Below are 22,532 nucleotides of genomic sequence, written 5' to 3'. Positions count from 1 at the left end.
AGTCAGGGTGCCATTTGGGAACCATAGAGTTAGCAGTTAAATGTTAGCAAAGAACTAGGGTTTTCTTAATGTAAATTCCAGTAATTAAAATGAGCTATACAGGTTTAGGCCCGATTCAGTTAACTGGTTTCTTCCCATTTTGAATTAATAAAGGCTTTAACTAAGTTACCCAAATGTATTCATTTTTGTTTAAAACTGCCTTCTCTTCATCATAACCAGACTAGGGATTGCAAATATATGTATTATCCCCAAACCAGGCAGGACCCCTCATGCACCCCTGCGCACCCTCCCCGACCCATGTGGCACCCCTCACTCCCCCGTGCACCCTTCCTGACCTGCGTGGTGCCTCTCTTGCACCCTCCCCACACCCCCACAACCCCCCCCCCCACTCCCCCACCTGGCAGCAGCCACTTGCCTACCTGCCAGCCTAGGACTTGCAACTTCCTGCCAGCTTCCCTACTGATTTTGGTTGTGGGAAGGCAGCAGGAACTTGCCTCACCTAACAACCGTGGGACTCAGTTAGCGATGGCAAGGGATTATGACTGCACTTTGCAACAGCATTGCTTAGCGATGGAAATTCCGGTCCCAATTGTCGTCGTGAGTCGAGGACGACCTGTACAAGAAATCCTCTGCCGCTTTTCTGCTTCTGCTTCTGTTTTTGTTTTTGTTGTTGTTGTTGTTGTTTTGTATTAAATTCTCTCAAAAACTAACAGAGTTCCTCATTTTCTAAGGCAGTCAGGTTTGTAAGGAAAACAGTGGCCCTTCCTTGTATGTTGTACTGGTAAATTTCAGCTAGCATGGAGAGAAAGGAGGACAAAAGAATGGAAGTGGCATTTGGAAGTCAGGAAAGGGAGGTAGGAAGCATGAAGTTGACCAGCATGAAGGGTCCAGTCATTTGAAAAGCCCAAATCCTATGCCCCATGGTGTGAATTAACAGCCAAGGGGAATGCACAATTGTGAACTCTTTTCTTCGTTACAATACTCAGTGCCCTTTTCACGTTCAATCATTGTACTCATCTGGCGGAAATCAGGAGCAGAGCTATTTGTTGTTTGCATCACATTAACAATAACAAAACTTGAAAGCAACTTTGGTCGAGCTCCATTGGTCTTACTTTTGAATGTAACTGTCACATTTGTTTCACCGTCCTTTTTTTTTTTTTGTTTAACCCAGCCTCTTTGCTAACTGATTTGTCAGTTGATAGAACAGCTGTTTGCCTGGGTTAGGTGGCAGCTGTGAATTTTGCTATAAGTAGTGACTGGCTGTGAGTAATGCAATTCCTCCATAATTTTGCATGACCGACAGTTTCAGTAGTTTCCTTTAGTACTTATTACAGCAAGAAGTGCAAGTCCAGGCAGATGCTGATTTTATTTTTCATTAATTTATAGGAAAGAATGTCCAAGGATCCCTTTCTGCTAATGGAAAAATGCTTGGCATGTTTAGAATTAATGATTGAAGACAAACTCACTTTGTACAAAACTGCTGCAAATAAATGAGTGTGTCTTTAAACAGTCATTTGCTTAAACATTGCTAGGAGACTCTTGGCATTACGGAGAATCTACCTATGATAGAAAATTTTGCAAAGAATCCATGTTTCTTCATAATTAGACCTTTGACTATGGCACATGTAATGAAGTGTTAATTTCTGAACATCAAATTGGGCTTAAGAGCTCAAATTTTGGATGAACCACATTAAAGAAACATAGTTCAGCCTTCAAAGCATCATGTACATAGATGTAATGCCAATTGATTAAAGGGCTTTTGAAAGTATGTTGCTTAGAATCAGAATGTCTAGTATGAAAATGCAACTTAAGCGTAATATTTAAGTTATTAAGAATATTCTGCCCTCAGAGGTGAGACAGGCCCATTGGCTCCTGGACTTCCGGAAGAACCTAAACACCTGGTTCTGCCGCCTCGCTTGGGGTGGGAGGGGCACCAGTTCATCTTGGGGGTGGCTGGTATCATAGATCTCTCCCCAACAAACAAGATCTGTGCTGTGTGGATTTTATATCTTATATTTATTTTATTTTTTACTGATCTATCTATATTGTAATTTTTGTGTTTTAATTGTGATTTTATTGTAAACCGCCCAGAGTCCCCTTTTCAGGAGAGATGGGCGGTGATGGAAATTTGAAATATGAATAAATAAATGTAAATAAATAATAATTAGCTAAAGCTTAACATAAAATTTAATACTTCTCCCAATCTGTAGATTTTCAGAGCATTCTGTAATTTGGAGTGTCCTCTTGTTGGAGAAGTTGTAATGAAAACATCAGGACTAGATTTTTTTTATAACACATATTTTATCTGTTTTGAAAATATCACTAACTTCTCCCTTTTATGCCACATTTAATGTGAATCTATTGATTGATTGATTAATTGATTGATTATGCCATCAAGTCAGTGTTGACTGTTAGTGACCACATGGACAGATTTCTTCCATGATGATCTGACCCTAACTTGGTCCTTCAGATCTTCCAAAGGTGCAACCATTGCCACTCTAACTGAGTCCATCTCCCTTGCTGATGGATGGACTCCTCTTCTTCTCTTTCCTTCCACCTAGCATTAGAGCCTTTTCCAGAGAGCTAGGTCTTCACATACTGTGTCTGGAGTAGGACGATTTGAGCCTAATGTGAATCTATAATAGAATTAAAAATCTCAGTGTTAATTTATGAAAAAAATGAGTTTATTTTTGAGTCACATTTTATAAATGACTATCAAGTGAATGTGTCTATTTTAATCTGGTAAGCTTTTATTTTTAGAGTTCACATATAAGCAACTCATATTTTTCTGGAATCACATTTCTTTATAAAGAAGAAATGTTACTTTCATTGACTTTTTATTCACTTAAAAGTTAAAAAAGAAATAAGGTCTTGATAGTGTTTAAAGAGGTATCTCCATACGTGACCAGAATACGTCATTCTGTTACTTAAAATTAATCTAAATTATTAATCATCATTAAAGCTTTGTGTCATCTTTTAAATTTATGTTTTCAATATGTTAAGGAAGTAAACATTCCAGTTGTGTGTAACAATCAAAAGACACAGTTATATTTTCTTTTAAACATTCCCTAAGTCTGAATATATTTATTAGGAAGGAATGTGTTTTAATGAATTACAGACTATATTAATTTAATGGTTTAGTGTATTATGACATTTAATCAGCCACAAATAGGTAGCTATTTAATGACATCCTTTTGCAGGGCATGGACCTAATTGTTTTTCTTTTGATTTTTCCTCAAAATGTGGTTGAATATTAAAAGATTGTGTATAGCCACAAAAATATCTTTCTCTAGGCAAACTCTTTATCAATTCTGGATACTAAACAATGTCCATCATTTCATTTTAGCTTGCAGCTATGTCGCAGTCTTTCTGAAAATGCAGCTTTTAGAGGTAAGTGAATGTCTTAGGGATTTCATAGATCAAGATCTAAAAAATCTGACTGTTATTTACCCATCAGTAACCATCAAGGGATGCAGTGGCGCTGCGGGTTAAACCGCTGAGCTGCTGAGCTTGCCAATTGGAAGGTCAGCGGTTCGAATCCGTGTGACGGGGTGAGCTCCCATTGCTAGTCCCAGCTCCTGCCAACCGAGCAGTTCAAAAACATGCAAATGTGAGTAGATTAATAGGTACCGCTTTGGCGGGGAGGTAACGGTGTTCCATGTAGTCATGCCGGCCACATGACTGCGGAAGTGTCTACGGACAAACACCGGCTCTTCGGCTTTGAAACGGAGATGAGCACCGCCCCCTAGAGTCGGACACGACTGGACTTAATATCAAGGGAAACCTTTACCTTTACCTTAACCATCAGGAAGCTCTGGTGTGGGCTGATCTATGAAGTCACGAAGAGTCGGAAGCGACTGAACGAATAAACAACAAAACCATCAGCGATAACTTAGAAATAATTAGAAATGACTTACATTTATGAAATATGGCACTGTCATAAAACATGTATCACTAATATCCTTTGAATATATTACACTGCATATATTACATTATTCAGCCCCTTTTTTTGTTGTCCTACAGGTATCCAGCAGGCTCTCTATGAGCTCGCATATCAAGTTGTCAAGGGAAATCTCAAGCATGATCAAGCCTCTAATGTTCTTAATGATGTTATAGTAAGTATGTATTTGTACTAGTTCATGAAGCAGTCTTCTCCAGCCTGACACTCTCCAATTTAGTGGGGATTGTAAGCTTCCCAAATTCTCAGCCAGGGTGGATGTTGATCATATTGGCTGGAAATACTGAGAGTCGCAGCCTGAATATATTTGGAAGGTGCCAGATTGAAGAACAGCATTCTAAACCTATAATGTTCCTTTAGCTTTCTTGGTGAGCAGACTAGAAAAGCTTCTCTGTGCCAAAACAAATCCATTTTAAATTTTGAGAAGGAGACTCAATACACTAGAAAATGAAGCTCTGCCATAATTCTTCTTCCAAGATACTGGGACAGAAAGTTCTAACGAGAAGACTGGATGGTTAACTTATTAATTTTAGCCTGTTACACTAGAAGCTGTTACTGATTCATGTTCATTTTGACATAATTATATCGTCGTAGCTTTGGGGACTCAGAAACACTGCAGCGGTTTATGATTAACACTTCATATCTGCCCTTTAATTAAGTGGCCACTATTCTTAGACTAGAAATCAAAGCAGTTGAAGACGCCGTCCTGCTAAAGGCAAACACTTTGAAACGCTCCTGATTTAGAGGGATAGTTCAATACATGGTCATGCTCCACTTTCCCAGTGAATTCAGATCCTAATTTAACTGTCGTCATGCCCTCAACTTAATAGGTCTGAGTCTGAAGGTAAGAGCATTTTATTTGGTGCTTTTAGGTGATGTTTCTTGACATTGCTGTCACTGCAATTCTTAAAACAATTCCTGTTTTATAATGGTTTATGGCTGATGACCTCTTAATTATATTGGAGAAGACATTTGCCATTGTAGTTTAGATGAGAAAGCCTTGTGCAACTTAAGATTTGTGTCGGTCTACCTTAACTGCAGGCTGTAATCTCAGTATTTTTTTAAGAAAAATGTTTCTTGCCTAATGATTTCTTTTAACAGGAATTTCGGGATGACATGCCCTCCATTCTAGCTGATGTATTCTGCATATTAGGTAGGTCTCCTTCCTTTAACTTTCTCAGTTTGGTTATTTTTAATAGTTTCAAGGAAGAATCCATAGGAAAGACGCGAACGATTTGTTTGAAAGGCATATCTTAAGAGTTTGCTCAAAGCCATCATCATCGTTGCATCATTGCAAAAAGAAATCTTGGCCGTTGACAGGGAAATCATGAGGTCTGAAGAAGCGCGCACACATTTAGGAAAAGAAAAAATGTAAAAAGCATCTCGGTGAAGTCAGAGCATGCTCAGTGGTCAACGGATTCTTTCTCATATTCACAGTGCTATGTTTTCTGTACAATGTACAATTTTTTAATCACTGAAATGGTCGGATCAATAGTAAATTCCATGGTACAGTTTTATAAGTTAGTCCCAGGCATCAATATGAGTAATTGTTTCCAGGACATTTCCTTATATTGTATTTCCTTATATTTCCTGAGTTTGGATCTCTTCACAGGGCAGAAGTCTGAGCAATTAGACAATGATTTCCATGATGAATTCTTTTTGTACTTAATATTTTAATGCTGTTTGTTGGTTTTGTAGACATTGAAACTAGTTGTTTAGAAGAAAAAAGCAAGCGAGATCAGTTCATGCAGTTGGTGTTAGCTTGTTTGGTGAGTTATTCTTTATTTTCTTTTAAAAGATGGGGAAGAGAAGTTGTCAAAATGTGTATGTTGGAAATGTTTAGGACTTTCGTCCCCCTACTAAATGAGATCAGATCAAATTTAGCTTTTCTCCTGACCTCATTCATTTATTTGTCCTTATTCTGCTTGTCCTTGGAGGGTTGCAACTTCTGGCATGCTGTTCAAAGACCATATTACCTCTGGTCCCAGAAGGTGGTTCATTCTTATTGAAAGATAACATTAAGTTAGATTCAGTAGTGAATAAGACTCACATTCTCTTTCTTTACAGTACCTGGTTTCAGATACTATATTAAAAGAGCGTCTAGACCCAGAAACATTGGAATCATTAGGGCTTATCAAGCAGTCTCAGCAATTTAATCAGAAATCTGTGAAAATAAAGACAAAACTTTTGTAAGTATATTTTTACATTCCACAAAGAAAGTGGTATTTAAGTAGCATTTCCAAACACTGAAAAGCCATTGCTGCATGCATAGTAGAGGCAACGTGATGTATGCATGAAAGGGTTGCCCATTTTTTACGTTGAGCTGCTGCTCTGGAGGAATTTTCTAACATACAGGATCCTGTGTGTATGAGAGAAAAATCCCATATTCTGTGTGTGTTTGTGTAACACTGAACACAGTCCTTTAGAATTTGGTCTTTGTGTCATTTTTCAGGCACAATATTTTGTCTTTTATAACTATTTTGTCAATTTGTGTATCACACAGCAAGACACCTGTAAAATAATATCCACTTAGTTAGGTTCATTAATTGTTCTCATTCACTTTAAAATATGCTTGTAAAATATCTACTTTTTATTCGGGGATTAATGTTAATACTTCTATTATTAGTCTCTAATGTAACTATCAGGCCTTTGCAACAGAAATGTCAAGATATTCTACAACTGAGCATATCAGACATTATGAACACCACAAAGATCTTTTTTTACAGCTTTCTAACCAAATGCTTGAAGCATTTGGGATCATAATTGTTCTCAGTAATGAACTAAACCACATTTTACATTTATGAAAATGCAAGGCAAAAAGTTCCAGAGTATAAAGATTAAAACTGGTGAGATTGGGATCCAGCAAATCTCAGACTATGCAGAACCATTGTGTAAACATTGAACAGATTTCTCCAACTCTCAAGGCCAGGAAAAGAACAGCCCAAAGTCTATTGATTTAAAAATGCAAAAGAAAAGGTTTATGTGCAAATATGCTTCTTACTTGTCTACAGTAAAGCATGTTAGCTAGCTAGGTCATGATTGTGGAGCTCCTGCTGTAAGCAAACATCATGGTTTATTGGCATATCAAGATTCAGGGTTCTGTATGATAGAAAGACTGAGAGTGAAAAATCTAGAGACATGTAAATGTAAAGATTTATTAGTTTACTCCAACTGCTAATCTCCTAGACTGAATGTATGTTTTATTTTTTCTTCATTTGTTGAACTGTAGTTATAAGCAACAGAAATTTAATTTATTAAGAGAAGAGAATGAAGGCTATGCAAAACTGATTGCTGAGCTAGGACAAGATTTATCTGGAAATATCACTAGTGAATTGATCCTAGAAAATATCAAATCTTTAATAGGTAAGGCATGTTTTCTGAGACAGATTATCTGATTGTATTTTTCCCTATATTGCTATATATCTTAGATTTACTGCATTTTGAGTTTTCTCACACTTTCTTCTATAACTTACAGTTTCCTGGGTTAAAAGAAATATTCCTGATATTAATGACTGTTGAAGATATTTGGTAAATTAATGTTAGAGTAGAGGGTAATATTTCCTTAACTTTGTTTGCTTAGTTGTCTTGGACAGAAGTAATTTTTAATATCTCCCATCGGTTTAATAGGATGTTTTAACCTGGATCCTAACCGAGTATTGGATATTATTTTGGAAGTCTATGAGTGTAGACCAGAATATGATGAATTCTTTGTACCTCTGATAGAGTCATACATGTATATGTGTGAACCTCAAACACTCTGCCATATACTTGGATTCAAATTCAAATTCTATCAGGTAACACATAAATTCACAGCTTAAAATCCTTCCATTATCTCAATGATTTATTGTTTAGTATGAAATACTAACAGGGAGGGGAAAAGCAATATAGTTGTGTGTTGGGTGGGGTTGTTTTCTTTGTTGTACCAGGATTAGTTTCAAGCAGGGTTTCTCAACCAGGGTTCTGTGGCACCCTAGTGTTCTGCAAGAGGTCACTAGGGGTGCCCTGGGAGATCACAATTTATTTTTAAAATTATTTCAAATTCGGGCAAGTGGTAAGTTTCATTCTTTATTTTCAGTTAAAGAACACTGTTAACGCATATATACAGGCCTGCCTGTGAAACGAATATAATACTTTTGTAACTTCTGGCCTATATTTGAGCCTGAATGTTCAGGGGTTCCCCAAGGCTTGAAAAATATTTCAAGGGTTTCTCCACGGTCAAAAGGTTGAGAAAGGCTGGTTTAAAGAAACTGCAGATTACATAGTTGATGCTAGGGAATGAAAGGGAGTTGGACTCAGACATGCGTTCAAGTTGTGTTCTTATTAATATAACTTCATATCCTAAAAGTATACTTTTTCTCTGTAGGAACCAAATGGAGAGACACCGGTCTCTTTGTACAGAGTTGCTGCAGTCCTTTTGCAGCATAACCTAATAGATCTGGAAGACCTTTATGTGCACGTAAGTTATTTATTTGCTTTTATTAATAACATGTATATTCTGTTAAACGCAGAAGGCAGCCTCTCCCAAATTCTGGGCTTTTCTGTCTAATTTGTGATGGTAGATGTGTTACAACCATACTGGTAGTCTCTCTCAGTGAAGAGAAGGCATTCTCATTCTCAAGAAAGAAATATTAAAAACATACTTTTAGCGCAGACTACCTCTCTCTCCTTTGATTTACATACAATGTATTATTATCGATTAGTAATGCAGGTAGTCCTGCTTTTCATGAAAATAAGTAGATAATTTTCAGAGGGAGTTCAAGGGTTTATGAGTGTTTGAAGGAGAAGGACATTAGGAAAATGAAATGGTACGTTAGCCCACAACACAGCCAGTAGCTTTGCTGCCTGCTATTGCCAATCATTTCCACAAAGGTGTGATATGCAAAGCTCAGGATGAGCTCTACCTGTTCTTGTCTTAGGAAGATCAGGTGGACAGTCATGGTTTAAGATGCAAATCGGCTTCTTAGCCCTGCCATGTGGTAAGTCTAGCCAACGCAAGGATAAAAGATTTGAGTTGGAATGTAAGACCCATACAAATAAATTCCAGACAGATCTTACCTTTGTGTCATGCGAAATAGTTAAATGACTAACACTTAACAGTTTATTTAACAATAAGGGGGAAAGGGGAAAATTAAGCATATAACCCTATTTTACGCAGCTCACATTTCCAAACAGTGTTCCAAATGGGATTCCCAGGGTAAAATGTTTGTTCAGCTATAGAAAGAGAAGCGAGTTGAAGACAAACGCAAAGCCTTCCTGTCTCCAGCATCAGGAGATTCCTTTTTACGGTCACAAAAGTGCGCAGTGTCCCTTTGTGTTGACCGTTTTCAGGCCAATGGTAGGAGGTTCAAAAATGGTTCGCAAGTTCAGAATATATCTGAATGCATAGAATTATTTAGCTCGTGCCAAGTAGCACTCTGGGGATTATGGCAGGGATACCTACCAAAGAGAAAACCACTATGTGAAAGTTAATATCCCAATCCTCTCTCTAGCTACTTCCAGCAGATCACGCGATCCTTGAGGAACACAGACGGGAAATTGGCGAGGCTAAACAGATTGTGAGGAAACTTACCATGGTTGTACTATCTTCTGAAAAGACTGAAGAGAAAGAAAAAGAAAAGGAGAAGGAAGAGGAGAAAATAGAAAAGGTTAGTTCCAGCAGCGCAGATTTCCTGCCATGAAATCAGATTTGAGGACCTAATTATCAAGCAGAATATTGTTAGACAGAACTTTCCTAGATTAGCAGTGCTGTATGTGATCAAGCAACCATTTTAACAAACCATGATTATAGCACAGTTCTGGTGGAAATCGATTTTTCTTAGACTTGCAGGGAAGATGTGGCTGATGGAAAAGGGATATTTTCTATTTTAGCCCCGCACAGAAACAAACATAAATTGAATATAAAGTATTTCTGCTGTTGACAGACCTGGGCTTCACTGTCTCTCATGCTAGCTCTCGGAACCCAAATCTATATGTGAGGAACTGTATGGTTTAATCAGGAATCTTATTTTAAAAATGCAGTGTTTTTTAACCAGGTTACTTCAGCCCTAATGTTTAGGAATGGAGTAACGGTGTAATTGATATATAGATGTTTGGAAAACATGCTTTCTGTAATAGTCTTGGGAGAAAGCAAAGGTAGGCTTCTGCTCTAAAAAATACTTTCCTCTGCTTGGTAATTTTTTTTCAGCCACCAGATAACCAGAAACTGGGTTTATTAGAAGCCATGTTAAAAATTGGTGATTGGCAGCATGCACAAAACATTATGGACCAGATGCCTCCATTTTATGCAACTTCACACAAACCTATTGCCGTTGCTCTTTGCCAGCTTCTACATGTGATGATTGAACCTCTCTATCGAAGGTGAATGGGGTCTGCAGGCCAAATAAATTGATTAAATAATATGTATCGTGCATAATTTCATGAACGGGTAATTGCATAACTTTAGGCTTGCTTGACTGAAACTTCCTGAGTTTTTGAATTCACAGCTGAGATTACATGGGATGTTTATAAATATTTTTACTCTTAAGGCCTTTGGTTTGGAAAAGGGTTATGTATTGCATGGGTGACATTTTTACAAGCTCACAAAGCTAAAATTTACAGAATTGATTAAATAACTTTTCTTTCTCATTTCAGAGTTGGGGTCCCCAAAGGTGCCAAAGGAACACCAATTGCCCCTCTACAAAACAAGAAAGCCCCAAAGCAAATAGAACATTTTGAAGATTTAAGAAAAGAAGTATTCAATATGCTTTGCTACCTTGGCCCACATCTCTCCCATGATCCCATACTGTTTGCAAAAGTATTGCGTCTTGGGAAAGCATTTATGAAAGAGGTAGGTCAGTTTAAAGCTATTTCAGGTAGTCCTTGCTTAACAACCACAATTGGGACTGGAATTTTGATTGCTAAGCAAAGCGGTCATTAAGTGAATCTGACCTGATTTTATTACCTTTTTGTGGCAGTCATCAAGTGAATCACTGTGGTCGTTAAGTGAACCACATGGTCGTTAAGCAAATCATGCAGTTCCCCATTGATTTTGCTTGTCAGAAGCCAGCCAGAAAGGTCAAAAATGGCAATAAACAGGGCACTGCGACGGTCAAAAATGTGAACTGGTTGCCAAGTGCCCAAATTGTGATCACATGTCTGTGGGAATGCTGTGATGGTCATAAGTGTGAGGACCGGTTGCAAGTTGTTTTTTTCAGCACCATCATGAGTCTGAACCGTCACCAAACAAATGGTTGTTAAGTGAGGACTACTGTCCTTCCACATTTAAATATACCTTGAATGCCTTTTCATTATTATTAGGGGTATATAGAGCTTTGAAGGGGTGCTTGAGAGGTAGTCATTCAGAGCAGATGAGCAAAGTGCTCCCCATCTTGGCAACAAAGTGCTCTTACTCTCTTGTTGTGGAAAGTGGACTCTGCACATGCTCAGAAACACTTCCTTTTGGATGAGGTTGCCAAGTGCAGCATGTTGCCTATGTGACATAAAGCATGTCTGCTTCACAATGCCCCCCCCCCCAATGCATATGCTGAAGGGGAGCAGAGAGTCCTGGGAAGATTTCAAAAGAAAAATTGCCATTGATTTAATTGAAGAAAGAGATATTAGCCTCCTAAAGATAGGGATGAGAGAATAATAAGTTCTTACTGATTACAAATATGGAACAATGCACTTTTTACAGCTAACCTAAAACTTTCATCGATTACTACCTAACAAAAGATGGACAGTATTTACCAGCCTGTAACAAACAATTCTCTGGATCAAAGAAATGCAATCATTTAGTGTAATAACCAAGGTGATGATGGTGCAGCCTGAAGGAGTGAACAATAAGTTAATGAGTTTAAAGCTAAATCAGATTTTAAATGCTGGTGGAAACTGCAAAAAAGGGTAATTGTCTGATGTTTTAAAGATAACATGAGCCGAGTGAACTTGGAAGTGTATTTCTGTCTGAAAGCCCCATTACTGGTTCTATATGCCACATTTGGAGAAGGTATAAAGGTCTGAATAGTGGATATGGGGGGAAAACATGCCCTGGATCCATTTCTTGAATGGCCTGACAGATCAAGAGGAGTCAAGGCACAGAAGCAAAGGATGATGGCAGAATTCTAGCATATAATGTATTTTAAGCAGTAATCTGGAGTTTCCAGCCTCCCCCTCAAAAAAAACACCCCATGCATATTCACGGTGTGCAAAATGATTCATTGCACAACATTCTGATTCTGAATTGATCCATTAGTATCAGAAATGGGCCCATTCTGAGATTGGAGCCCCCATTTCAATCTAGTTCAGGGTCAGAAAGTTCCACGTTTGGACACCTGGCATACCCCTAATGTATGACACGTTGCAGTAATCCAAACAGAAGGACCAAAACAAAGATATTTCTGTACAAGTTTTTCAGGTTTAGCTAGACTAGCAAATGTTGCCTCAAAGAAAGGATTAGACACTTCCAATTCCAAGTTGGAAAATGAAACGAGAGGAGAAGAAACGCCCAACTTGAGATGCATTAATTTTTTACAGCACTACATCAGGTTCAAGTGCCCAAAAGGTCTTCGTAGTTGGTTTATAATTCTGAATTAACCCCATTTAGCAATTCTGCTCTTGAAGCAAGCAGTTCTAGAAGGCCACAATAGCATTTTCCCATTAAGGTATCTGTAGATGTCTTGTAGCTCTCATTCTTCCTTTCTATTATTTTTCATTTTTAAAATCATTATTTTCTTATTATTCATAAGCTATTTCAAAGGCAGGTGGCTAAAGAGAAAACTGAGTTAATGTAGGTCTCTGCTGTCTTAAATGGCCTGTTTAAACAGCAAATATTAAAACTGTATAAGCAAGTTAACATTTTTATGTCATTCTGATCCTGTCATGTTTCTTTGGGAATTCTGTTGCTATTCAAATAATGTACAATAAATAAAACCATGCTGTTGTCAGTCTACTGTGAGAGAAAATTATAATCCTTTTTATACAGCAAAAGGGCCCTGTGTAATTTCACTGTTAAATAGCTGACAGGCAGTTACAATAGATTCTGTGCAAAGTGCAGTGAAATTTATCTTCCAAACATCTGTTAATTACTCAGATAAGCACTTGTAAACCTAAGTCAGAATTTGGCAGGTTGCTGAGAACTATCTCCAGATGTCTTGCAAAATAAAAGACAACATAGGGTTGAGAGCTGATTTTGTTTTTAATTCGCTAGTACAAAACGTCTTAACTGCCTGCTCGTTTCTTGGAGGAGAGGAGCTAATTGTCACATTTCCAGGATCTGTAGATATCACTGGATCTTCTTTGGGGTAATGTGAATAAGCAGCCTTGGGGTTTGCACTCTCTTTTTCCAGTACAGCTATGAGGAGGAAAAGAATTGTTTATCTAAAAACCTTTAATCCCAATTTTCTACTAAAAAGAACCCAAACTGGCTGACCAAAGTAATTAAAAACATGCTTAAATCACAGCACTCATATAGAACTAACATTAATTAGAAAAATCTGTTTCCTGGCATAAAGTAAGCTCCCACCACCACCACCACCACTGCCTGGGTTAACACTTGGTGCTAAGTTGTGTTTTTTCAAGGTTGCATTGCGTTTACTGGGTTCACACAATGTTAAAGAGGGGTGTGTATCCATACAGTTTTTCAGGTTCAACATGGGCCATTTCAGCCACCCTGGAAGAGTCCTGAGCTTAAACCAGCTGTGTATGGACACTCTGTTGAAGTTTGGAAGATTGGTTGAAAGACTTGGTTGGCCAAGACCGCAATGTGTCTTCTTGCAGCCATTTTGGGGAGGGGAAGAGGGAGATGCGTATGTGCAAAACTACACCTAATAATGCCAAACTTTGGTTTGGTGTTAAGCGCAAGCCAGATCATTTGCAGGAATTTGTGAGAGTAATTTATTTGTAGCCCATTGAGGATGGAGATCCATAGTTCAGCAGCTCCTTCTCCTGCATTCCACACTGTGGAGGGAGCTATCACACCACATTCTTTCACTTTCAGAGGTTCAGAGAATATAGTCCTGCCCTGATTGCTCTGACTCAGATGTTTTCCTCTGAAGCTGGGAAGAGGAAAGGTTTTCATCAACTTGCTCTGGATTGTCTCTTTGGTCTGAAGCCATTGCATTTTAGCAGTTAACCTATCCTCCTTTTTTCCTGTAGTACCAGTCTGATGGAAGCAAACAAGAGGACAAAGAGAAAATGGTAATTTTTTTTTAAAGTTATCTTCTTGGCAGCACTTGTAATATTTGATGCAAGATAGGACTAATAATGAGTTATCCAGGTACTCTTACACATTGCCGGCTGACATAGGCATTGTACAAGTGACACTCCATAGGACTGACTCTGTCGCCTGCCAGTCTAGTTGTCTTCTGGATGAAGAAGAACAATCTCTTAACTGGCTTTATCTAGTTCAAAGTCTCTCTAGTCCAGGGTAGGAGTCCAGGGCTTGCATAAAGAACCAATTTCCATTTATGGAATTGAGAAAACAACACTCCCAAGAAGTTAGAGGTGGCATGACTGTGGAAGAAAGCTGGTTTTAGGGAAGGGGAGGTGGATGAAAAATGCTGATGACTTCAGGATGCCACATAGACATTCCTGAGCTTTCTCTGTGCTCCTCCCTAAAATCAGCTCTCGTTGTCTATTACTTGAGAACACTTACAAATCCCACTTTTGTCAGACTGCTGAACATTATCTCTAGACCCAGAATGAGCCCAGGTTTTGCTAGCTAGGACAGGAAGCCCTGGGTGGAAGCTTCTTAGAGGGAGATCCAACCTGGAAATAAGGAGGAATTTCCTGACAGTGAGAACTGTTAAGCAGTGGAACAGCTTGCCTCCCGGAGTTGTGGGTGCTCCATTGCTGGAGGTTTCAAGAAAAGATTGGACAACCATTCCTGCCTCGGAATTCCTGCCTCCAGGGTCCCATCCAACCCTATGATTCTATGAGCTGCACTTTTTTCTTTACTGAGAAGCTCCAATTCACTACAATCCTGGCATACTGTTATGTGAAGGGGCCTCTGTAATCTTGTGGACCTGATTACGATTGCTCCCTAATTTTCTCCCTTGCAGGTTTATCCAAGATGGGAAAGAGATCTCGTCCAAATGTCCCAATCTTATCAAGCGTCTCTGTTTTCCCTTGTTTTAATTATTTAAAATGAGGGTTGGGGGTCTTCTGGCAGTTGGCATATAAATAGAAATGAATCTTGTTAGACAGATATGCCTGATAAAGTTGCAGAAAATCAGATTCAGCAAATTAAAGAGAGGTCTGAACGTATTACTTTTGGTTTTCCCCTCTCTTCCCCATTCCCCAGGAGGTATTATTCAGCTGTTTGCTGAGTATCACCGACCAGGTTTTGCTTCCTTCTCTTTCTCTGATGGACTGCAATGCATGCATGTCTGAGGAACTCTGGGGGATGTTTAAAACATTTCCATACCAGCACCGGTGAGTAATTACCTAGAATGTTTTAAAGAGAATATTTCAGAGTCTTTGGAAAAATACGTAAATGTCTTCCTTTCTCCCTGCTTTCTTTACTAGGTATCGTCTCTATGGCCAGTGGAAGAATGAAACATACAATAGTCACCCACTGCTGGTAAAAGTGAAAGCTCAGACAATTGACAGAGCCAAATATATAATGAAGTACGTTAAATATTTGTTTGAGTAAGCATTCCTATTAAGAATGGGCAAAACCAAACACTCCAGAATGGAATGTTCTGGAGAAGTCCAGGACATTCCATTACTCCTCCAAACCACGCTGGTCTGGCCGTCGTACGGTTGGCCACTCATTTTGCAGAAGTTAACCCCCTAGTCCAAAGCAGTTCTTGGTGTTCTCAGAAAGTTAATTTTGAACATATTTCATTCTTGTTGCATGCTTATATAGAAGCAAATCCTATTTTATTCAGGGGAAATGATTCATAAGATAAATGTATGTAGGATCACTGGCTAATTATCTGATAAGAGTGTCACAGTTCTATACTTCCTAAAATACAACATGTTGCATGGAGCAAAACTTCCTGTGGTCAATAATAAAAAATGTGAAATTCAGGAATTGTTGCTTAAATAATGCTAGTTTACGTAACAAAATAAACAGTGAGTTAAAACCTGCTTAATTTTTTTCTGGATTAGAAGCATGATATGTAGTCAGATGGTTCACTGGTATATCACAAGTATGATTTCCTATTTTGATCTGCACCCTTAAACTCAAGATAATTATTATTCATTATATATGAAATGTGACAATATATGCAGCTTTCCTCAGGATTTGGAGAGGACAATCTTAAACTTTATTCACAGGAGAGCAAATTAAAATTGTAATTAACAAAGAAAGCTGCAAAAGAAAGGAACTAAAGTGCAGTATTCTCTTACAGGCGTTTAACCAAGGAAAACGTAAAGCCTTCTGGAAGACAGATTGGGAAACTGAGTCACAGCAATCCAACCATTTTATTTGACTATGTATGTGGCAAGCTAAATTGAAATATGTATCTGTTATTGCAGCAAATGTTTGAAACATTTTTAGTTTAAAGCATACTGAGTACAAAATGCATAGGTTTACCAAAATTTTACAATAAATTGCCTTGTTAATGCACTGCAACTTGATTTTAGATGTGTAAATGAAAGGAAATGGATGAATTAGAGGAAATTGTAGTCCTCAGGTTACAATGGCAATTGGGACCGGAATTTCTGTCACTAAGCAATGCAGTCGTAAAGTGTGATGTCATGTGACTGCATTGCTTAGTGACAGCAATCCTGGCAGTCCTGGTTGCTGTTGTAACCCCAGGACTGCATGGGTCATTAAGCAGGAAGAGGTGGGAGTCCCAGGCAAACAGGCCAGCAGGTGAGAGCTATGAGCAGGGTGTGGCATGGGCAGGTGCTACAGAGTGCGACTGGGCAAAAAAGCAGCAGGAGTGACTTCCAACTTCCTGCTGGCTTCCTTGTTAACTTTGCTTGTGGGAAGCCAGCAGGGAATGTTGGGAAATCACAATCACGTGACTGTGGCTTGCTGCGACTTAATCGCAAGCTAGGCACTGAGTGCCTGGACCACGATCACTTGACTGTGGGGATAATGCAGTGGCCAGAACTCTGAGGACCAGTCGTAAGTCCCCTCGTTCAGTGCCGTCGTAACTTTGAACGGTCACTGAACGATTGGTTGTAACCCAGGGACTACCTGTATATCACGGAAATAATTTCTGTAAAAATGTGAAAGACTCATGAATGTATAGATATACCTTGAAACATTTGATTTTTACTTATTCTTTTCAGATTTTGTCCCAGATTCAGAAATACGATAACTTAATAACTCCAGTTGTTGATTCGTTGAAATACCTCACTTCACTAAACTATGATGTTTTGGCTTGTATCCTTTGCCAGTTTCCTAGAATTGTGATTTACCGCATAGTTGTCTTTTACATTTCTGCTGTCTCTCTAGTTCTCTCATGAGTGACTACTCCAGGGTGATCCACTGTTAACCATCTTAGGGCTGCTAGTTCTTGCTATACTGAATTCAAACTTGGAAATGTAATCTCTTATACAGTGACTTACATCTCCTAAGTTTCTTTTGGTAAGTTACTTAAAGCATTTTGAAGTTTTTCTTGCACCTTTTTAAAAAGTTCCTCTTCTTTTTGCCATGTGGCACAAATGTTGTTAAATTCTAACTACGGGGACTCGAGTGGTGCAAGTTAGTGTAATTGTTCAATAGAACTAAGCTCCCAAGATACAATCAAATCATCCACTCCATCGTAGACTGGGAGGGCTGCAGCTTTTCCCAAACAAACTCCTTAAGGGTGTTTTTTGTTCTTGATTTTAAGAATTAGCAGTACTGGGAAGTGATGGGAGAGATAGAAAAATATTTGCTTTCTTAGTGGTATTTACTAAGAAATGTATATTTACACATTCGTTAGATTTGTATCCTGCATTTCAAACAGGAGCTCAGGTGATATATTGTATATGGAACCTTCCCTTTTCCTATAGCTTCCCCCCATGGTGCCTTGCTGAAGTATTCTCTTGTTCTGCAGTTCTTGCAGACTTCCCCAATCTGGTCCCTTTCAGGAGCAGAAGACCCCCAACTCAGACAATCCCCACTTGTTATGGTGGCTTGGCAATTCAGAGAACCAAAGTCTCCCATTTCTGGAGAGCGGCAGGTTGGGGAGTCCTGTGCACCATCCTGTTCCCTGTGCTGTAGTTTAAAGATTTCCATGTGGTAACAGTGCAAAGGCAGACCTTTTTAGGCCTCGTCTTAAGGACTGACTTTCTCAGCTCTCGGCATCCTCTGATGTCTTTCAATGCTGACTTCAACAACTCAGTGGAACTCCTCCTTAGCATCGTCCCAGATTGCATAATTGAAGCACTGGCAAATCCTGAGAAGGAGAGGATGAAGCATGATGACACTACAATCTCCAGTTGGCTTCAGAGTAAGTATTGGTCTATTGCATATTTCCTTCAGCTGAAACAATTGGAGAAAGACGATCTTTACAGGTTTCATTTCTACAGCACTCTTCTGGAAGCGCATAGAGGGATTTACAAAAAATTAAAACGTCCATCCGAAATAAAATCTGCCATTAGATACCTTCCACACACACAGCCTGCCTCCTTTGCATTGCCAGGCATACCTACCACCCTGCCTGCTCCTCCCCACAACCTTCCCATACCCCCTTTTCTCCCATACCTCTGCTTCGCCAGCCAAGCCCCACTGATCAACTCAAACAAGATGAATGGCTGTTAATTCCAGGGCTATACCATTTTTAGCTCTTAATGGGGTGGTGCTTCCCCCAGAACAGCAAGCTTACAATCGGGGGGTCCTTCTGGACTCATGGCTCCTGCTTAAAGAATGGATGGAGACTGTGGGCAGGAGGGCTTTTGCAGAGCTTTGGCTGGTGCACCAACTGCAGCCTTGCCTGGAACAGGATGCACTGGAAATGGTTGCTCACGCTCTTGTTATTTCTAAATCAGATCAGTAGAACCCACAGTATATGGGGCTGCCCTTGAAGACCACCCAGGAATTTCAGCTAGTCCAGAATGCCATGGTGCCCGTGTTCAGTGGTCCCTCTTATCCTACAGGCACATATTTAATACTTTCCCCTTCTGTCACATACGAAAGAAAGGAAGAATCAATCAATATGGGGAGGTCTTTGCGGGTCTCTGGTTGTCTATTGTGTCACATAGGCTACTGGTTGTTCTGGAGTGAGTGCAGCAAAGGAAACAAGGAAGAGTTGTGGTCAGTAACCTGTAAATCATCTGCTGGAATATTTGGGAAGTTCGTAAGACGGGTTCCAAGAGGACTGATTTCTGGCTTACGAAGTTCAGGACTAGGTTGCTGGGCGGTTACCAGATGCGCAGACCTGTTCCTTTTCTCCTGTTCACTTTAGGCTTAGCAAGTTTCTGTGGCGCTGTTTTTCGAAAATACCCTATAGAACTTGCTGGACTCCTCCAGTATGTGGCAAATCAACTCAAGGCAGGAAAAAGGTGAGTAGAATGTAATTGTATTTGCCTTCATAGCCATCACGTTAAACTGTTTAAGCGTGCCATCACATGGGATTGTGTGTTAATATCTCAAAGCATGGATGGCTGGGTGAGCAGATGGGGCTCTTTGAGCACCTTCCAGGGCTGGACTGGGAGTCTTGAGCAGTGCAGGTCAAATTGTGTTTTCTTGTAAAGTCATATTGCAGTGTTTGTGGAATGCACACAGTCTTCCACAATGCCCAGCAATGCGGTTACGTTGGGCCTGCTCTTTGTAGTAGCTGTCCTCATTTTGTAACTCTGCACCAAAGTGGAGAAAAGTGGTTTGTGCTTCAGATGTAAAGCAATTTCATTTCTTTTACAAAACCATATTAAAGCTCCAGAATGCAGATAAAATACAAAATGTAGAAAAGATGGAAGAAAAGACTAAAAGAAATCAGACAAACTAAAAAGTGCAGAAATAGTTAGAAAAGCAATACAGAAAGAGTGACTTCTGACCTTCTCCAGCACAGATACAAATACAATGCATAATACATACATCTCTCACCCTAAATCAAACCCTAGTAAACTTGAAACAAAATTTGGGACTCTGTTTTTTTTATATGACAACGGTGGCAAGACTTCTGCATGCGCAAAGGTGGAAGGAGACACAGATTCCCACCGTAGAAGAATGGAGGGTGAAATTAATGGAACTGGCAGAGATGGCAAAACTGACAGCATTGAAAAGAGAAAACAATTTTGGCTGGATTTGTTTCTATGTGGAAACCACTTTTGGACTTTTTGCTTGTATCTGAAAAAAATGAAGTTTTGATTTGGGGTTTTGATGATGAGGTTGATACAGCTTATAGAAATAATGTTTCCTAAGATGTAAAGCAATTTCAGAAGGTGTTATGGAAGGGCCCTGATATGAGCGGGGGTGATATATACTGTACTGTAAATCAGTTTTGTTTCCATACAATTCGGTGCTTAGTTTTGCTTTATTTTCCCCCTTGGTTCTTTTCTATAGTTTTGACCTCCTTATTTTGAAAGAAGTGGTTCAAAAAATGGCTGGAATTGAAATCACTGAAGAAATGACAATGGAACAGCTAGAAGCCATGACTGGCGGGGAGCAGCTAAAGGCAGAGGTGCGTTGCATGTTGAAGGGAAAGAAAAATACAGGGGATTAAAAATGCAGCAGTGATCGCTTAGGATGTTTCACCTACCATTTCACCTGATGAGATATTTAATTGATTTTAAAGCAAGATGGCATCAAACTAGCAGGGCAAGTCAGTGGCTCTATATCTATCGCCTTTTTAAAACCTATTTTTAATTCAGTGTAATCTCAAAGCGTGGGTGGATGAGATTGTCTCAGCTGTGGAAAGAAAGACTTAAAATGAGACCATTTGTGCATATATGAAGCTCATAGTCATTAGACCAGATTACAAGATCAGAAACATTCTGGAAGTTTTTGAATTCTTTCCTTCATGTCATAATTTTTCAGCACCAATCCTTGACAAATTACACCATAGGCAAATTACACCATTTGCTGTCAAGCTGAGTTTTGAAACCTATCTTCAAACCTGATTTTAAATATCCTGATTAACAGAGAATAATGGCAGTGTTTGTCAAAACTGTATAGTAACACCATGAGCATTAATAATTGTGAATGGAAGAATTGTGCTGGAGGGTGGGTGGACTGAGTAAAGGGAACATACATTCCAAGAACTTGACACATGCCCCAATTTCTAGTTGTAAAAGAAGCACATTAAGTCCTACTTATCAATAAATATTGCTGTAGTGGTAAAAGAGTAGCCAAAAATTGTGCTGCAAATGATATTCTTCGTATAATGCCATAGTGGGTTAGTATTTCAGGCACTTCAACAGCTGGATTGATTTATCTAATTGCATCGAAGGCAGATCTTTGGGGAGTGCCCCTACCCCATCCCAAGTCATTACTGCTTTTCAGCAATTGAGAATTTATTGAAAAATCAGAGTTGAGGATTTTTCAAATTAAAAAAATGCAGTTTCTGCTGGCCTCTGCAATTCAGGATGGCAAGCTAGGTTATGGGCCTGTTCTGAAGGACAAGTGGAAAACAGTCATGTCACCATGTGTAGAAGTAACCTATTTTTTCTGGTAACCCAAGAAGTAACAGATTATTTTCAAGTATGCTAGGAAGCAACGAGAATGGTAGCTAAGGCTTGTTATTTGAACCCCAAACCTGCTTTTGAGTTGCAGTCATTGGGGAGGATGGTTTCTTCCCAATTTGGATTTCTTGACCTTTATTTTAAAAAATTCCTTTGTTCAGGGTGGATATTTTGGTCAGATCAGAAACACTAAGAAATCTTCTCAGAGATTAAAAGATGCACTTTTGGACCACGACCTTGCCCTTCCACTGTGCCTTCTCATGGCTCAACAGCGCAATGGTGTGATTTTTCAAGAAGGAGGGGAGAAACATTTGAAGCTGGTGGGGAAGCTATATGATCAGGCAAGTAGAAAGTAATCATTTGTTTTTATTAGCTTAAAATGTTTAAAATACTTCTACGCACAGACAAGTACGAGAAGGCTGAATTTGCATGCTGTATTTTTGCTGACTGATGAGTAATTGGTTGGGTTGGCTGCATTATCTTTGCTCTGTTTGTGCCATTGTTTTCGTTCCTGACTGCGTATAGTTCACTGGACAGGATTGTCATGTTTGAAACCACTTTAAGTTTTCAAAGAACAACAACAACATAACCAGTATAAGTGCTGAAGGACACATGGTTTTATCACTAATATTCTTGTGTGTGTGTTGCAAATGATAGTTGTCATTTTTTCCCCTTCTTTTTCAAATACCACATTTTATTTGAAATTATGTCATTTCTCTGCTGATAAGAATCGGGGCACCCCCTTATACTTTCGTGTTTTTCTGTTTTAGTGCCATGATACTTTGGTACAATTTGGTGGATTTCTAGCATCCAATTTAAGCACAGAGGATTATATCAAGCGAGTGCCTTCTATCGATGTTCTCTGTAATGAATTTCACACTCCTCATGATGCTGCCTTTTTCCTTTCAAGGCCTATGTATGCGCACCATATTTCAGTGAGTACAGATTTCACGTACGCAGAGCCATTTTCTTGAAAATTGCTGGAAGTGGCAAAACCCCTCCGACCCAATCCACAGTCATAATAATTTAATTTCTT

The 22,532-nt window shown here is 39.1% G+C and overlaps 1 protein-coding gene across 2 annotated transcripts in view; it reads left to right on the top strand.

Moving 5' to 3' along the window:
- THOC2 (THO complex subunit 2) overlaps positions 1 to 22,532 on the top strand; it is a 44,374-nt gene that overhangs the window by 3,092 nt on the left and 18,750 nt on the right. For both annotated transcript variants that reach the window (XR_010068642.1, XM_063313400.1), the window contains exons 2-22: positions 3,347 to 3,390; positions 4,024 to 4,115; positions 5,060 to 5,111; positions 5,657 to 5,727; positions 6,026 to 6,147; positions 7,188 to 7,321; positions 7,586 to 7,752; positions 8,322 to 8,414; positions 9,448 to 9,603; positions 10,143 to 10,315; positions 10,589 to 10,784; positions 14,087 to 14,128; positions 15,234 to 15,364; positions 15,458 to 15,559; positions 16,288 to 16,372; positions 17,180 to 17,273; positions 18,247 to 18,327; positions 19,282 to 19,378; positions 20,379 to 20,496; positions 21,658 to 21,837; positions 22,267 to 22,431. Coding sequence is in view for 1 of the 2 variants with exons in the window: in XM_063313400.1 (XP_063169470.1) it covers positions 3,347 to 3,390; positions 4,024 to 4,115; positions 5,060 to 5,111; positions 5,657 to 5,727; positions 6,026 to 6,147; positions 7,188 to 7,321; positions 7,586 to 7,752; positions 8,322 to 8,414; positions 9,448 to 9,603; positions 10,143 to 10,315; positions 10,589 to 10,784; positions 14,087 to 14,128; positions 15,234 to 15,364; positions 15,458 to 15,559; positions 16,288 to 16,372; positions 17,180 to 17,273; positions 18,247 to 18,327; positions 19,282 to 19,378; positions 20,379 to 20,496; positions 21,658 to 21,837; positions 22,267 to 22,431 (2,395 nt within the window). In the remaining variant the exon portion in view is untranslated. The remainder of the gene's footprint in view (positions 1 to 3,346; positions 3,391 to 4,023; positions 4,116 to 5,059; positions 5,112 to 5,656; positions 5,728 to 6,025; positions 6,148 to 7,187; positions 7,322 to 7,585; positions 7,753 to 8,321; positions 8,415 to 9,447; positions 9,604 to 10,142; positions 10,316 to 10,588; positions 10,785 to 14,086; positions 14,129 to 15,233; positions 15,365 to 15,457; positions 15,560 to 16,287; positions 16,373 to 17,179; positions 17,274 to 18,246; positions 18,328 to 19,281; positions 19,379 to 20,378; positions 20,497 to 21,657; positions 21,838 to 22,266; positions 22,432 to 22,532) is intronic.

Source organism: Candoia aspera, chromosome 12, assembly GCF_035149785.1.
Source record: "Candoia aspera isolate rCanAsp1 chromosome 12, rCanAsp1.hap2, whole genome shotgun sequence".
NCBI lineage: Eukaryota > Metazoa > Chordata > Lepidosauria > Squamata > Boidae > Candoia > Candoia aspera.
Note: the sequence above shows the minus strand (reverse complement) of the source record. Positions and strands in the feature narration are given on the sequence as shown.